General features: G+C 41.9%; 1 protein-coding gene across 8 annotated transcripts in view; it reads left to right on the top strand.

Moving 5' to 3' along the window:
• The window catches only part of MECOM (MDS1 and EVI1 complex locus), a 333,582-nt gene extending 318,557 nt beyond the window's left edge, over positions 1–15,025 (top strand). For all 8 annotated transcript variants that reach the window (XM_051781688.1, XM_051781691.1, XM_051781689.1 and 5 more), the window contains 7 exons: positions 3,833–3,999; positions 5,368–5,445; positions 7,221–7,390; positions 8,498–8,642; positions 11,408–11,644; positions 12,209–12,395; positions 13,349–15,025. In XM_051781688.1, coding sequence (XP_051637648.1) covers positions 3,833–3,999; positions 5,368–5,445; positions 7,221–7,390; positions 8,498–8,642; positions 11,408–11,644; positions 12,209–12,395; positions 13,349–13,483 — 1,119 coding nt within the window. In that variant the 3' untranslated portion in view covers positions 13,484–15,025. The remainder of the gene's footprint in view (positions 1–3,832; positions 4,000–5,367; positions 5,446–7,220; positions 7,391–8,497; positions 8,643–11,407; positions 11,645–12,208; positions 12,396–13,348) is intronic.
• Positions 15,026–16,051: the final 1,026 nt, after the last annotated feature.

Below are 16,051 nucleotides of genomic sequence, written 5' to 3'. Positions count from 1 at the left end.
GGTTAATATTTAGTCATTAAAAAAAAGAAGGCGAGGAAAAAGGGCAAGCATAAAGTAGTGATTTTTACAGTCATTGAAAATTGTCACTGAGTCCACCTTGGGGTGTCTTTGGGCTCTGAACTATGGCCTATGTCTGTAAATGCCATAGGAAGAAGGATGATCAGGAAAAGAGCAGAGTTTGTGACTGTTTGCTGAGAATAGCCAAATCCAAAGCTGTCTGTGAAGATTTTGCAGAACAGTCAGAGAAAGCTGAGTCACCAGGATTAAAACAGCAATAAAACTCAATGTCAGTAAATACCCAGTAATACCGAGGGGAAAGTGTGACTCTTAACTCATGTCATTCAGGAAAAAGATCTTGAAGTTGATAGTTTTATGAAAATATCTTCTGAGTGCTTAGCAGAAAGAAATTGAAAACATTGTTATGTTATAATGCCTTCAGGTCTTAAATACAGCCAAAGTCCCCCTCAAAAAGGACATAGAATTAGAAAAGACACAGAAAAGTGCAACAATAGTGATCAGAGGTAGGGAACAGCTTCCATACAAAAAGAGACTAAATAGATTTTGATTTTTTCAGCTTGGAAAAAGATGCCTGAGGGAGCTGTGCCCCAGCTCCGTAGCCCATGAATGGTGAGCAGAACCTGAATGAGGAGTGGTTATTCATTAGTGTTAACAATAGCAAAAAAAAAAAAAAGAGGTGCACACAGCTGCATTATCAGGAAAAAGCCTTGGTAGTAACAAAAACCAGTATCTTTTCATATGCACCTAATTAAATTGGTGAACTCTCTCCGACAAAAATATAAATGGGTTTGAAAAGGGCTTAGTCAAGTGAATGGGAGCAGCAGCAGCCGATGGCCATTTAACACCATAAGTGAGATGCAGCCTCCAGTTAGTGCTCATGCACCTCTTGGTGCTGGGGCATGACAGGAGACACTGGGAAGAAGGTCTGTCCCTCCTGCACATCCCCTGGGGGCACTGCTTGGAACTGGGATACTGCCTTCCAAACATCTGTGTCACAGGTTTAGAACTCCTGCTTGGTTTTGGTGCCTGAGCTGGTCCTTGATGAGACCAACCCCCAGATTTCATATTGCTTGGTTGGTATTTTGCAAGTAGACTGATGAGCAGAGGCTGTCTGCTTGCATGTGAAGTGAAGGAGAGCATGTTGTGGGTCTGTGCTGGCAAGATTTTCTGGGCTGGAAGACACCCCCACAGCCCAGGTGCTCATCTCATGATGTGTATTTACATCCTGAAGGCTCTGAGCATGAACACACTCCAGGACTTGTTAAGAAAAATGCCTCAGTTTTAGTTCTAGTGAGCCCTAGCTCCAGCAGATAGTACCAGTTCTGATTATCTGACAGTGCCTCGTATCAGCAAAGCTGTGAGGCCAAACTCTTCCTGTTGGTGCTGGTCCAGTTCTTCAAAAACATAAATCATTCCAGGTAACTGCACAGATCAGGCTTTAGAGAAAAACAGACCAAAACACAATAGTCATTCCTATGGTGAGAAACGTATTTTTAGAAAGCGGTAATACTTTAAAATAATTGGAAGTGCTTGTGTTTCCTCTGGATGAGGGATTTAAGATTAGGTGCAGATTTCATACGTATTTTGGGACTGATGTAATCCTGGAGGCGGTGTTGGAGGTAGCACTGGTCTGCATCGCTGTACATTAAAGGAGAATCAGTCTCAATTTCTCCTCTGCAAAATCCTGGAAATAAGAACTAAAAAAAAAAAAATCAGCATGACTAAACCATTTTAAATGTAAGGGGGAAAATAGTTGCTCTCATATATTACGGGGGGGGGGACCATGTGCATGAGAAATGGTGATCCAAAAATGATTTAAACCCACTAGCTAATGAAACGGACTTGAATATTAAATATACATAAATAAAACATTTATTATACTTCTCAATACCCTTATTATTCTTCACCATAAATATGTGCTTTCATAACCCATGCACTGTCTTGTCACTGCTAATCAGCCCAAAGGCCAAAGGGCATTTTTCATTCAAACCATTTCTTTTCAGCAACTGTAAAATAGACGAGTGAATTTGTGGGAGGGAACAATTAGAAGGAATTAAAGGCAGTGGAATGACTATTGTAAAAGCTTTAAGAATCAATTCTGACTAAAGGAAAAGATGGAGCCATATAAAAAGAAATATATGGTAATGTTGGGTTGTATGGGTTGATAATGACATCTCTGTGCCGAGATAGAATTACCTCCTCTCCCAGCAGCATCATCATTACATATCTCACGCCTGTGATCAGTACATGTCAAAATCCTTCATATTGACAAATGTGCTGTCCACTTGCATCTGTGGAGAATGTTTTAGCAGCTGAGTGATTATGAATCAAACCCCAGAGCTTGCAGCCCCTACTGCCTCGCAATGCTTTCACATTTGTTGCCTGACAAGTAAATGTATCTTGACTTCCCTCTGAGATTTTTTATTTTTTTCACCGTGTTTGATGAAAGACATTTGGCAAATTGGCAGTGGTACCCTGTACGTTGCAATTTGTACTCAGCATTAGGAATCTGAGCATGAAATGAGAGGGCAGGCTACAGGCTAAAGGGAAAAAAGCAACCCAGGCCAAAGGCAGAGCTAACCAGCCTGGAAATAGTCATTCCAGGAGATAAAGGTGTAATTCCACCAATTAAAATAAAATTAAATAAACCCCAACAAATGTGCAATTCTTCCAATTAAAATTTCGATTTTCCAGCAGTCAGAGCAGTCTGTTATGGATTTTAAAGAATGGTTTGTGGAGGTGTTCCAGCTGAGAAGTGTTCAGCATCTTGTCTTTCATAAAATTTCCTTCTTCTTTTCAAGCCAGATATTGTACAGGCTCATGCTGTGGTTTTTGTGCTCTGTAGGTGAGATCTTGGCATGCTTTCTTTTTGTTTGTTTGTGGTGTTATAAAGGGGTGGATGGTTACTCTCACCTGTCAGTAGGCTCAGCAGCATTCTTGAACTCTTCAAGTGGCAATATTTGAGGTTTTGGATGAATTTTTTGTGGGCTGTTCCAGACACCTTAAAGGAAATTATTCTCCAGAAATTATTTAATCCCCACTCCCTGCAAATTACAGACAGCTAATCAAGGGTGGAGACATTCCAAAGCACAGAGGATTTACAAGCAACTAAAGACAGAGCAGGAATATTAAGAGGTAGTAGAAAAATAGGGTAGACATCTAACAGGTAATGTAAATACAGAGCACCAAACTCACCAAAACTTCATTTCTTATGAGTTTATCTCTTGGTCTTTGATTGTGATGGGCAAAAAATTGGCCTGAATGGTTGGTTGGATGTGGCTGAGATATTGATGGAGCCTCTCTGGATCTGGCTTGTTACAGCCCTTGGTTGAGCTACAGTGTTCATGAAGTTTCCTTTGCAGTATTGTCTTCTGCAAGTCCTTAAAGAAAACAGATGTAGGAATTCAATTATTGTTTCTGTTGATTTGGTCAAAATGGCCAGTGCTTTCAGTAGATGGGATGCAGAGACTCATGGGCACACACCCACAGAACACGACTGCAAAAACTGGAATTTTATAGAAGCTGGGACTTAAGAAGGAATGAACACTGGCCGATTCAGATGTTGTGTGGAAGCAGCTTTCCATTATAACAATTAGGACAGCACCCACTGTAGGTGGCAGTATTCCAAGTGGGACAACATCTTGGCCACAACCTCACTTAAAGTAATTTTTGAGACTTCAGCTCTCCATTGGCTTTTTTTCCCCTGTTTCTTTTCACTTGTCAGTGTCTGCTCTCCGTATTTCAGGTTCCTGGTGAGAGCAGAAAGCCGCGGTGGTATTTGCCCTGACGGGTTCTGTGCTCCCTTCTCTTGCAGATGTCGGCTATAGAGAACATGGCCGAAAAGCTGGAGAGCTTTAGTGCCCTGAAGCCCGAGGCCAGCGAGCTGATCCAGTCGGTGCCATCCATGTTCAACTTCCGCGCGCCGCCGAGCGCCCTTCCCGAGACCCTGCTGCGCAAGGGCAAGGAGCGCTACACCTGCAGGTAAGTCTACTCCCCAAACCCCCCCGCCCAGGGGGTCTCTGACAGGGACAGCGTTGAGACTTTCAGCGCTCTCTGTGCCCAACAAAACACGAAAAACCTTTTCCCTTTGCGGTTCTTATTTATTAAATTATGGGTGTTACGAAACAAAGAGTTTTCCCTGTATCATACCGGTTTGATAAATGAGGTGGAAACTATTATATAAACAATCCTTTTTTTCCAGATTTTCTCATCGCTTTCATATATGAAAGTGCGCTTTCATTATTGATTTTTTTGATCATAAACTACAGACGTGTTTTCTCTCAGGCTTCTGGTTTTAATATCCAAAGGGATCGGTGATAAAATACATGACTTATTAGGACTCATGTGTACAGACTTAAAAAAAAAAAAAAACAACCCACAATGAAGATAGTCATTGAACGTGCACCCAAAATGAATGGGAGCTTTGTCAAGGAGAGTGGAATTGGGCTGTGTGGGTATTTTGAAGGCTTATACATCACGTTGTGGAAAAATAAATGGGATGGTAAAAGTGAGGGGATGCAATCTTCAAAGTCATCACGTGGAGCAACCACCACCCTCATTCACCTAAGAGTGTGCTGTGTGTGCTCTGTCCCCATGAAAAAATGGGCTCAATGTCCTTAACAGAATGGGCCAATTATAAACTGAATATTAATATTTTACTTGAACAAAGGGGGAGAACTCCAGGATAATTATTTTTTTTGGCCATTATTTTTCCTGTGACATATTATTGAGTTTGGAGAATGGTTTTTAAATTGCGTTATTTAGGTCTCTATATCATCTCCAGAATGTGCAGGTGTTTGACACTGGCATATCGGTTTATCTGATCTTTTTGAAAACATGTCACCTTCTTTCAAGACATGTTGTTATAGAAACATACCTTGATGGATTAGGTCTTTGAGTCTTGTCTGCTCTGATCCTATTCAATGCACAGAATGGTGTCACGTTTGCTGACACGTAGAATTGGTTGAAAGGTTTGAAATTTGCTTACATGGAGGCAGAAATCCGAGGCTTTAATAACAGATTCTCTTGATTCCAAATCTGAATGAGGCTGATAATCACCTAGTGAGCTTAGAAACTTGGGGTGATCTTTAAAATCAGTGTGTTTTCATATATCCCTCCCTTATGCACAAGCAAAGCTGGTTGGTACCAGCAGTTCCAGTCCCATTGTCATGTGTGTGTGTCAATCCCTTACTTTTGCTGAATGCTTTTATTTAGGATGTTGTTGCACCAAAGCAGCGCCAATGGTACCATATATTAATGATTCCATTTGGGCTGTGCAGCCAGTGCAGCTCAAACTGGGACAAAGCCATTGAGGGTTGTGTTCTCTTATCAAACCTTCTCTTATCACAGATACTGTGGCAAGATTTTCCCGAGATCTGCAAACCTGACACGTCACCTGAGGACGCACACTGGAGAGCAGCCCTATAGGTACCACGACCCCTCACCCCTGTCTGTGCTGTTGTCAAGTGATCTTTAAGGTCCCTTCCAACCCAAAGTATTCCAGGATTCTCTGAATAAAGCCAAGGAACGGGTGTTCAACATCCTTTCTTGGCCAACTCCAGCCATTCCTTCTTAGCATTGATGACCCACCGCTGCGTTTTGGTCTCTTTGTGCATTCTATGCTGATACTCAGTGTTGGAGCTGCATGAAGGGGGAGTTTTTTGGTCCTAGTTAGTGAAATTCTTTTGGCTGAGGCAGCTCCCCAGCACTGTCCACAAGTTCTGCCTTTGCTGGAGGGATGGCTGGCACTGCTGAAGCAGTGTGATTGAAATGATGTCCAATAGGGCTCATGGGCATATTTTCTCTTGCAAAAATGTTTTTTCTTAGAGTTCTGCGGTGTTATTTGCAGCCTGAAGTTGGGTGATTTGTCAATCATCTGATTTCTGAAAAGTCCCGGTTGCAAAGGCGTTACTGTATTTATTTGTTTCCTGCCTAATCTGGATCCTTTCTGAGGTCTGCTTCGCCAAAAACCCGTGTGGGTGTACTCTCCTGTTGATAAGAATATGTGTGTGATACTGAATCCAGGACAGTCAGATGCAGAAATGTGTATAGAAGCTTCACCTTATTGAAAATGAAAGACTAATTTAAACTGGAAAGAAGCCAGTTCATGTTCCAGTAAAACAAATGCACAGATTTCTGCATTTTATGAGCTGTAAAGAGCAGAGTAAGCTCATTGTTTGTGAGGAAACAATATGTTTTTTTGCCTCTAGTCTCTTTGGGAAATGAGATTCACATCTGATTTTATTGAAGGAAAGTCTTGATGCATGTTAAACCCGTCCACTGCATAAAAGCCACAAGCAATTAGTAGCATAATGGACGATTTCAGCACTAAAAAAAATTTGACATCATTGACAAGCGTAAGAGAGGCACGGGAGAAGTAAAAGATTGAAAAAGTAAAGTGGTGAAGACTGTTGGCTACTTGCCAGCCAGAGAATTTGGAATAGTTATAGTATGACTTAGTAATGGCTTAAAGAGCAATACAGTAAAGGCTTTAGGGACTCCAGATCGCTACAGAGTATGAAAATTGATGCCTCTGGTACCAGAGTGATAGACTAAACTACTCACATTGGCACGGTATTAAAGGTTGGGATTGTTTATTGCTGGTTTTTGCAAGATAACCAAATTTCCTCTGGGATTAGCAATCGAGCAAGCTAATTCCTCAAGAAAAGATTTAATCACACAGCATAATTTAAAATAGGAAAAGAAATAGCCCTTTTTACCTTATTTGAGCATTAGAAGAGATCTGTTTCATGTTTTTTCCAAAAGTGTTTAATTGTATTGTATTGGCAGCACATGAAACAATAGAGTTATTGCTCTACTGTTTTCTAACTTCCCAACTTTGCGTGCAACAGTTTTAAAAACATGGGACTCAATTACCATAGCTAATTTGATACCATTAACTCTGAAATATTATGCTTATTCCTAAAGGCGGTATTTAAAATATGAAGTCTAATGTGAATTAAAGCTGAAAAACCAACCACAGAAATGAAGTGTCCATTCCAAGAGCACAACTCTCCAGTTATACAGCCAAAATTTGTCTTTATTTCAGGGAGGATTGTGCCTCAGTAGGGACCAAGGAACTGCTGTTGGCTACTGAGACTGAGCCCAGGAGGTGCTTCATGTCTCTTAGGACAAATTTTACATTTCCAGTTACTAACAAACCCTCTTCTACCGACTTGTTTTGTTTTGGTTTTTTTTTGCAGATGCAAATACTGTGACAGATCCTTCAGCATATCCTCTAACCTGCAGAGACATGTGCGTAACATCCACAATAAAGAGAAGCCATTCAAGTGTCACTTGTGTGACAGGTGTTTTGGTCAACAAACCAATCTTGACAGACATCTAAAGAAGCACGAGAACGGGAACATGTCTGGTATGTGTGTCTCTTCCCTCCCCAGCTTGCCCTGTGTGCCATGTCCAGGGGCTGCACGTTCACTGTCAGTGCTGCCGGGTGTCAGTAGGCACACGCGGCTCCGCGCTGCCTGCTCTGATTGAGGGGGGGGGGGTTGTTGGAAAATATGTAAGTGCCTAAGCTCTGCTGACATTTAAAGTGCTTTGAAAATCCCAGCATAAACTCTCCCCTTGTATAACTTAAGACCACTGGATGATGTCTTTTCTTTTGGTTTTAATTAAGCCGACCATAGCGTTTTGAGAACAGACTGGGAAAATTGGTTTAATCCCGTCGCCGCAATCACTTGGCTCTCCATGGGAGTCCTAGATTTAGAGTCTCAAGGGGCACTCTAAAAGATTTTCTTGGCACCTTCTAAAATATTCCCACTGTCAGGAGCTGAAAAGTGCTGGCTATTATGGAGGTAATGGTGCCTCTCAAGGCCCAGAGCAGGTCGGTCACCACACAGCAGCAGCAAAGGCAGCGGCAGGGAGGGGATGTCATTGCTCTGGTTTGGGTATCTGCGGAGTTTAATGAAAACCTCTCTGCAGTCCTTCCAGTCTGCATTTCCCCTCATTGGAAACAACCAGGTGCAGGCAGTGAATCCAGAGTTGTCCCTTCCCCAATGCTCAGAGAAAGACGTCTGTCACTGCTCTCTCAGTGCTAATGAACCTGGGTGATTATTTCAGTGGCTGCTCCATATTATAAGCAAATCTGCATAATTAGTAGCTTAAATGACGTTCTGTTTGCTCAATTCAGCCATTGGTCTAACAAAGACAGTTACTGACAGTCCTTGAATCACAAGGGACAGGAGGGAGATGTTGAAATAGATACTTGGCAAAAGCGATTATAAACCATGGAAATGGCACCCAGAATGCAACCAGTCATTTTGGCTGGAAACCACCTCTGCCCTTGGGTAATATACTTCCCTTCTAATTGCTGGTTTTATGGCCAAAAGCTGATAGATCACTATGACCAACTTTTTCTGGCTCTCACCCATTTTAACCATAGTTTCAATTTCATTTTGATTTAAATAGTTAAATACAGAAAATATAAAAGACCAGCAACAGAAGTCATGTGTTTTGTTTTAAGGTACTGCAACATCTTCACCTCACTCAGAACTGGAAAGCACAGGGGCAATCCTTGACGACAAGGAAGACTCCTACTTCACAGAAATTAGGAATTTTATTGGAAACAGCAACCACAGCAACCAGTCCCCCCGAAACTCAGAGGAGAGGTGAGTTGTGTCTGATCTGCATTCAAAAGGTGCCACTGCTCCTTTTCCAATTTTGCATACTAAGCCTGATTTCTCACTTTTGATGATGTCTGGAGCCAGAGTTATTTTAGAATCTGGTTGCTTCAGTGGTCATTTTGGTGTCTTATGGAAAGAAATGTGTCGGTTCTCTCCCCATCATGCATGAAAATATTCCAGGTGGCAGATGCTGGACGGAAGGTTCTGTCTGTGAACACATTTCTCCTTGTATCAGGAGCTCTCCGTTTCAGGTTCCCATCATTCACTTGAGTCTGTTGGAAAATTCCTTCACTTTACAATCGCGGCAGAACAGGTGAATTCTACATCCTGTGGCTAAATGTATGGAGCCTCAGGATTTAAGTGCAATATAAATGTGTAATTAATAAAGTAGACTAAGCTAAATTCTTGGGTCAAATGAAAGGTTGTTACTGAAAGTCCTTTCCCGTAAGTAACTCAATCCCAAGAAAGATGCTGACTAGCCAAAAGCCCGTGAGGCTGTGGGTAGGCGTTGGTAGTCCACAGTGCTCCAACATGTGAGAGAATTTTTTTCTACCAAGATTTATTAAGTATATGGGTGTTTGAATTCTTCTGAACTAACAGAAGAGAGACCACCTCTAAATATTTTCAGCTAATAAAAGTACAGCTAAGCAGAAAAGGCTGTGGGATGGATACGCACATGAGCCCCACATATTTCTTTGGGATTGGTGTTGCATTATGCATTATTTGCCCTCTTGAATTGGCATTTCATTATCAACATCAAAAAATTCTTACTGTTGGTGACAAACTTCGCTGTCTCCTCAATTTCCACATGCCTTTGTGAAGGGATAAAAATGGTGGACATAACACAATTTCCACAAAAGTATTGGATTAAGTGATTACATGCATATTCAAATTTCATTCCATCTTGATTGGCAATGAGGGTTTGGGATTTTTTTCCTCGCACATCTGGTCTCAACATGTCCTCCGACAGGAAGTCAGCAAAGTGGAAAGGTTGCTGGGTTGTGCAGTGTTTCCTTTCTAAATTTGGCACTTCAGACTGCTCTTGACGGATATTTTATCCCTGGCAAATTGCTGCATTTGAAAGCATAATTAGAGAATCTGTTTTCTTAATCACATGGCTTTTGTTACTTTGGTTGTAGTCCATCTCCCTTTCATTTCTAGCAGCCTCAATTGAGCATAACAAGCAAGTTGGCAGCCCAAACTGTGCTCAACAATTTCTTATTTCTGCCTGTTTAAATAAAAGATGATAAAGAGATATTGCTCTGATGATCTTAGAGAGGGGTGGCTGCTTCAGCTCTCCCTGCTCTGCACAACCTCAGATTTTTTGATAGTGCTATAAAGACAGACCATTCCCTAGAGCACTTTTTAAGTGCAGTACTAAACTCATGACAATCAGTTGGAATTTGCTCGGAAAACAGATAAAACTCTGTTATATTTAGGAGGGCGATGCTGTTTTGTAAGAAACCAGCTTTGCTTGCGTACACTCTTCAGAAAGTCCGTATGTTGCAGCAGCAAGTCACACATTAAAACCCAACCAGGCTGGAAGGGCTCATCTTATCTTGCTCCAGCTTTTCGTGTATCCTATATTGTTCCACACAGTTTGAAGCACACGGAATCTGAAGCAAACTTCGTGCCGACAGTAACGTTTCCATTTTTGTAACTGTATTCCTGGAAGAGTTAAGGACCTTTTGCACAATGAGAACAATAGATGAATCAAGGCCTCTGTGCTACATAATGTGGCAGAGCAGATAGACTGGTAGCATGAATTTGGGGGGCTCCACCGAGTGCAGCCTGTTCACACCACGAGTACCTCTGGATGGGCGTTTGTTGACGTGGTGGTGCTGAGTTTCTTTAGCTCCCATTTAATGTGGTGGATGCAATGCAGTTCTGGATGCTCCAAACCCTACAGGACTGCGACCATTTCCAAACGAGCCCCTACTTCAGCGTGGGTATTATGTCCTTGATAAAAATCCCATAGGAAGTAGTTAAGAGAAGTCATTGTCTGAAAGCAAAGGACAACGTAATTACAGCGCGTAGGCCAAATGGTTTTCCGTGTGTGTATTGCTGCAATTACTCATTTAGTAAGAATAAATGCACTTAAAATGCTATATGACCTTTCTTTTCATTACTTCTTGCCCTTCAAATCAGTTCATAATCTGGTTCAGCGTGGAGGAATATTGCAGACCACTCTTCAGGTCTTCAGCTCAAGTCCCTTAGGTTCCCATGTGTGAAATCCATACATTCAGTGAAACAGTATGGCTTCCAAATGGGTGGTAGCGTGCAAAATTAATTATGCATGTAATTTTGACTTTAAAACTCTGAATGTGGTATTGGATGTCATTTTTTTTAAAAATGCCGGATCTGATTTTCAGCGTTTCTTGGCCCCTACAGCTCCTGTTAAAAGGCAGTGAGTTGTTTTGCCCAGACTACATGTATGATTGGAAACATGAGATGAAATAATGCGTGAGAAAATTTGGAATGGATATCTGAACATACCTCTGCTTGAACAGTAGTTTTAGCAGGGTAACAGGAAAATCCCATGCTGATGGTGCTGTAATGTCCCACTGATTTTTGAGTGGAATTTTCTCCAATGCTGCCTGAATGTCTGAAGCCAAGCAAGATAAAAAATACAGAAATCACTTTATTCTGCTGGGACAGATCCTTTTCAGATCTGCCTCCGAGTGTCTGCTGGTGAGGAGCTTTCATATCTGATTTGTGTTGATAGCTCGGCTTTGTTTTGGTACTTTCAGAATGAATGGCAGCCACTTTAAGGATGAAAAAGCCATGGTAGCCAGCCAGAACTCAGATCTGTTGGATGATGAAGAGGCAGAAGATGAAGTAATGATGGATGAAGAGGATGAAGAGAGCGAAATGGGAGGGAAGGCAGTCAAAGAGCCCGTTACGAGTGACATGCACGAGGGGACTCCGGAGGAGGATTACGAGGAAACAAGTACTTTGGACATGAACTGCAAAGCTTCCCCTGGCAGGTTGGTTCCTTCCGAGTATTGGTGTGCCCAATGCGTGGGATAAAAACAATAAACCATACAAGGATGCCAACCCCAAACTGCGCCGTGGGAACCGGTCTGGAGTAGCCGACTTCCCAGTTACAATAGCAACGTGCGTCTGTGTTTGGGTCAATACCAGCCCTGCTTCCAGCCTCTCCATGCAATCTGTAGCCCTTGTTAGGAAAATTAACTGTGCTTGGGGAGCTATTGTCAGGTTCTGGGTGAGACAGGAAACAGGGTGAGACAGTTTCATGGGAGAGACGTTATCTGCTCCATGAACCGTCCTGGATCCCTTGTAATGGTCTTGTGAAAGGCTGTGGAGACACCAGGAGAGAAACAAACTCTCCCTTCCCCACTCCCACTTCCCACCCTTTCTTTAGAACAGAAAAGGGAATTCCTTTTATTTCAGGATCACCATTCCATGAGCCAGGGGGGTTTATGAATGTGAAAAAAGGGGAAAATGCCCAGATGTGTAAATCTGAGAGGACAAGGGAACACAGAGAGGATCTTTGAATTGACATTAAAATCTCCCTGGTGTTTCTGTAGGTATAAGGAAGAGGAGTATAATAAGACTGGACTTTCGGCTTTGGACCACATAAGGCACTTCACAGATAGCCTCAAAATGAGGAAAATGGAAGAAAATCAATACAGTGAAGCTGAATTGGCAGCTTTCAATGCTTCCCAGCTGCCAGAGGACCTCAAGCAACCGTTGTACAGGAAATCCAAATCCCAGGTAAAAGCTTAACTCAGTTAAAGTGTTATTGTCACCAGATACCCACAGGATTTAGTGTGTGGCAGGCAGGGTTGTTCCAGCTTAGTCAAATGGGACTGTGCTCCATGTCCACAAACCTCAGGCTGCCCCGACTCCCCCTTTGCTCCCACTGCACCCCAGAGACATGACAGGGTCCTTGGGTCCCTGAGAATGGAGGATTTCCGTACTTTTTTCTTAGTTTTTTTGCTGTTTTTGTTCCTGCCTGCCACCCACTGAAATGCCATGGTAAGAACTAGCCCCACCCTGCTCTCAGACAGCCGGTGTGGTCATGCTGATGCTGTGGAGTTTAGCTGCTGCCTCCCAGGGATGTGACTTGATCTTCTGGCTGGCTTAGCTTTTTGGTATTTTTTTTGATAACCTGTTGGATGTTACCACCTTAAGGTCCTCAGTGTGTTTTACAAACAGCAATAACTAAAATTATATCCTAGTGCTATTTCTTACAATTTTTAAAAATATTTTTAAACATTTTTTTAAAATATTTTAGAGGGTCTTTTTACCCCCTCTAAAAGATTCCTGTTTTAAAAACTGCAGAATATGCATGTAGGAAAGGTCAGCAAAGGAGACCCTGGTGAAGTACAGGACCAGCCAAGGGATAATGTGATTCCTCATGCTCTTGAAAAGAGGCTCCTGTGCCAAGAATCTGAAGGCAAAGGAGACTTTGGGACCTTGTCTACTATCAAAGGTTTCTCAGAGCTTTGTGAAACCAGATGAAAGAAGAAATTATTATTACTATTAGTGAGTCGAAAGTGTCGGTGAAAGGCTTGACAGTGGTTTTACCTAATGCATTTTCATTTTGTTTTAAAATAAGTTGAGAACAGTGGCTGTAGCCTGACGGGGTGGGGGTGGCACCGGTCCAAGCTCAGATCGGCGCCGCGGGATCGTGACCTCTTTGTCCTTCTTCTGTCCCCATCCAGGCGTATGCCATGATGCTCTCTCTCTCCGACAAGGACTCCCTTCATTCTGCATCCCACAGTTCTCCCAACATGTGGCACAGTATGGCGAGAGCCGCCGCGGAATCCAGCGCCATTCAGTCCATCAGTCACGTATGACAGTGTGAAGTCTTACCGAGAATGGGACCAAGTCCAAACCAGTAGCATGGCTCTTTCATATATGACTATTTAAAAAGACTGCTGAGCAGAATGCCTTATAAATCTGCAGGGTCACTCATTTAAAGTCCGGTGACCTTAAACTGAATAATTTTAAAAAGAAAAGAAACTATTTATTCTCAATATTTTGTTTTGCACAGCAAAGGCAGCTGCTGACTTCTGGAGGATCAATGCGACTTAAAAATAAAAAAAAAGTTTCAGTGGATTATGTAAACGGGGCCGGGAAAAAGTGTCTTCCAGTTCACCCGGCTTTGAGGGGCAGGGGCAGAAGGGTTAAGACTGCATTGATACACACATGGGCACTCCTTTAAAGTAGGAACTGAATTGATTTTCTTTTTGTATAAGATAGTTTGACACAGGATTGGGAACAGTTGCTTTTATGTACAAATCTCTTCATTAAAGCTTTATGCATTTTAGCCCTTCAAAGAAAGAAAATAGTTCTATCAAATGCACACTATCCATCGTAATTGTAGAAAGAAGTAACAGGGAATATTTTGTTCTCTCCGTAATTCTTTTGCCTTCTCAACTGCATTGTTAAAAAAAAAAAGGAAAAACGAGGAGAAAAAAAAAAAGACAGAAAAAGAAAGAACTCTGAGAAACAATACATAAGAGGCTTGTGTATATTGTAAACTATGAATGTTCACTACTCCAAGAAGCTAAATCATCCAGATAATTCCGTGAAAGCACCGCGTTCATCGACAGCACCACTAGTTCGAATCATTGTAAGGAGATTTTAATTTTCGACAATCATGTCACTATTTTGTTGTATTGTTTCCTTTCCCCCCTACCCTCTTAATTTCTTCTTTGTGTTGTGTGTACCATGTATTTATTTGTTGGCAAACGATTGTTTGTTGATTACAATAGCACTGTTCCTGTAACAAACAGCACTGCTCCAGTCCCCCACTGCGTTACGATGTAAGGCACCCATGTACTTCCAAAAAAGTGAGGTGAACTGATCTGTGTATATGGGAGTGCAAAACAGTGTTGGAAATTTTCTTACATTCCTCTTTTATTTTATTTTTTTGCCTTTTAATGAACTAAATAACTAATAGATGCGACTTAGTTTGTTTTTTTTTTGTAATACAGTAAATTGATTCGATTGTATAAACAGTTATAATTTCTTCATGAAAGCATGATTCTTCTGATTAAAAAAACTGTACCCAATATTTTATGCTGGTTGTCTGCGAGCTTGTGTGATGTTATGTTCATGTTAATCCTATTTGTAAGATGAAGTGTTCCAAATTTATGTTTTAAAAAAAAAAATAAATAAATAACGGAAGGTATTCAGTTATTTTTTGGGGGTTTTTTTGGCCTTTAGTGAGGGACCAGATTTATTTTTCCTTTTGTTTATAATCTCATTTTGAAATAATCGGCAAGTTGAGGTACTTTCTTTAAATGCTTTGTACAATGTAACTGTTACGCATTTCAGTACATTACTATGGGAGGATCAACTTAAAAAAAATAATAAAGGACTACAAAACTGAAGGGATCTATTTCCTTATTGTCTTGGTTTTCTCTGGGTTGGGGCAGTATTGGCACTTTTTTTTTCTGCGTTCTGGGCAGCAAAGATGGGTCTGTGGGGTGATGAGGATAAGGGTAACGAGAGGATGGGGCACTCTGAGGTGTCTTGGACTTGGCTGTGCAATGTAGGACCCAAGCCAGAGCCTCTCAACAGGCTGTTGAAGGGATTTAGATCTATCCTCTAAGTTTCAAAACACTACTTTGGAAAAGAAGAATATTTTAAGTGGTTTTTCAGGAGGGATTGGTGCGATGTCACCTTCAAAGACAGTTGTGGAGCCTTGAGCTTGGGCTGATGTTGCACCCACCTGCTGCCCGTGGGAACAGGGTTGGGATGCAGTGTCTCGGATGGTGCATAGTGAAATACTGACTCACCAGAATGATCAAAACCCATAGCTGAGAAGCTAAACAAGCCTCCAAGTGCATGAAGTGAGCCTTTAGAGTCTACAAGGGAAAAAAAAAAAGTATTTTATTTTGTGTTCCCTTTGAGATCAGGTCCAAACCCCTGCTTCTGGGCAGCCTGTGGAGCAGGGGAGGCGGGATGTCAGGAAAGGCAGCATTGGCCCAGGAACTGCCCATCTTAGTGCTCTGCTCATCAGAAGGACTGAGATGCTCCTCTTCCAGGCTCTGTCAGTACACAAAGACCTCTCAGAGTTCACCAGATTCCTAAGTTACATTTCAGAATGACCTGTATGTGTCCCTCTTGCCTTCTGCCCAGATGTGTAACCATCCTGTAGCAACAAGGGCATTGGCAAGGCTGAGCCCAAACCCAGCAAGCACAGGTGTGGGCTGCCTTTGGTTTGCTGTCTCGGCTCTAGAGCCTCCTGCACAGGCTGATGGTTTCCATGCAGGAAGCCCAAACTAGAACTGAAAAAAAAAATAAAAAATTAAAGCCTGTATGCATATTCTTGTACTCACTTCACTGGCCTGAGGCAATGGCCAGGTACATGCAGATAATTGCATAAATAGGCTATTATTTTTAGTGCAGTTAAA

Source organism: Manacus candei, unplaced genomic scaffold, assembly GCF_025592945.1.
Source record: "Manacus candei isolate 608988 ecotype Guabito, Panama unplaced genomic scaffold, ASM2559294v1 h1tg000015l, whole genome shotgun sequence".
Taxonomy (NCBI): domain Eukaryota; kingdom Metazoa; phylum Chordata; class Aves; order Passeriformes; family Pipridae; genus Manacus; species Manacus candei.
The sequence above is the reverse complement of the archived record's forward strand: the minus strand, read 5'-3'. Positions and strand labels throughout refer to the sequence as shown.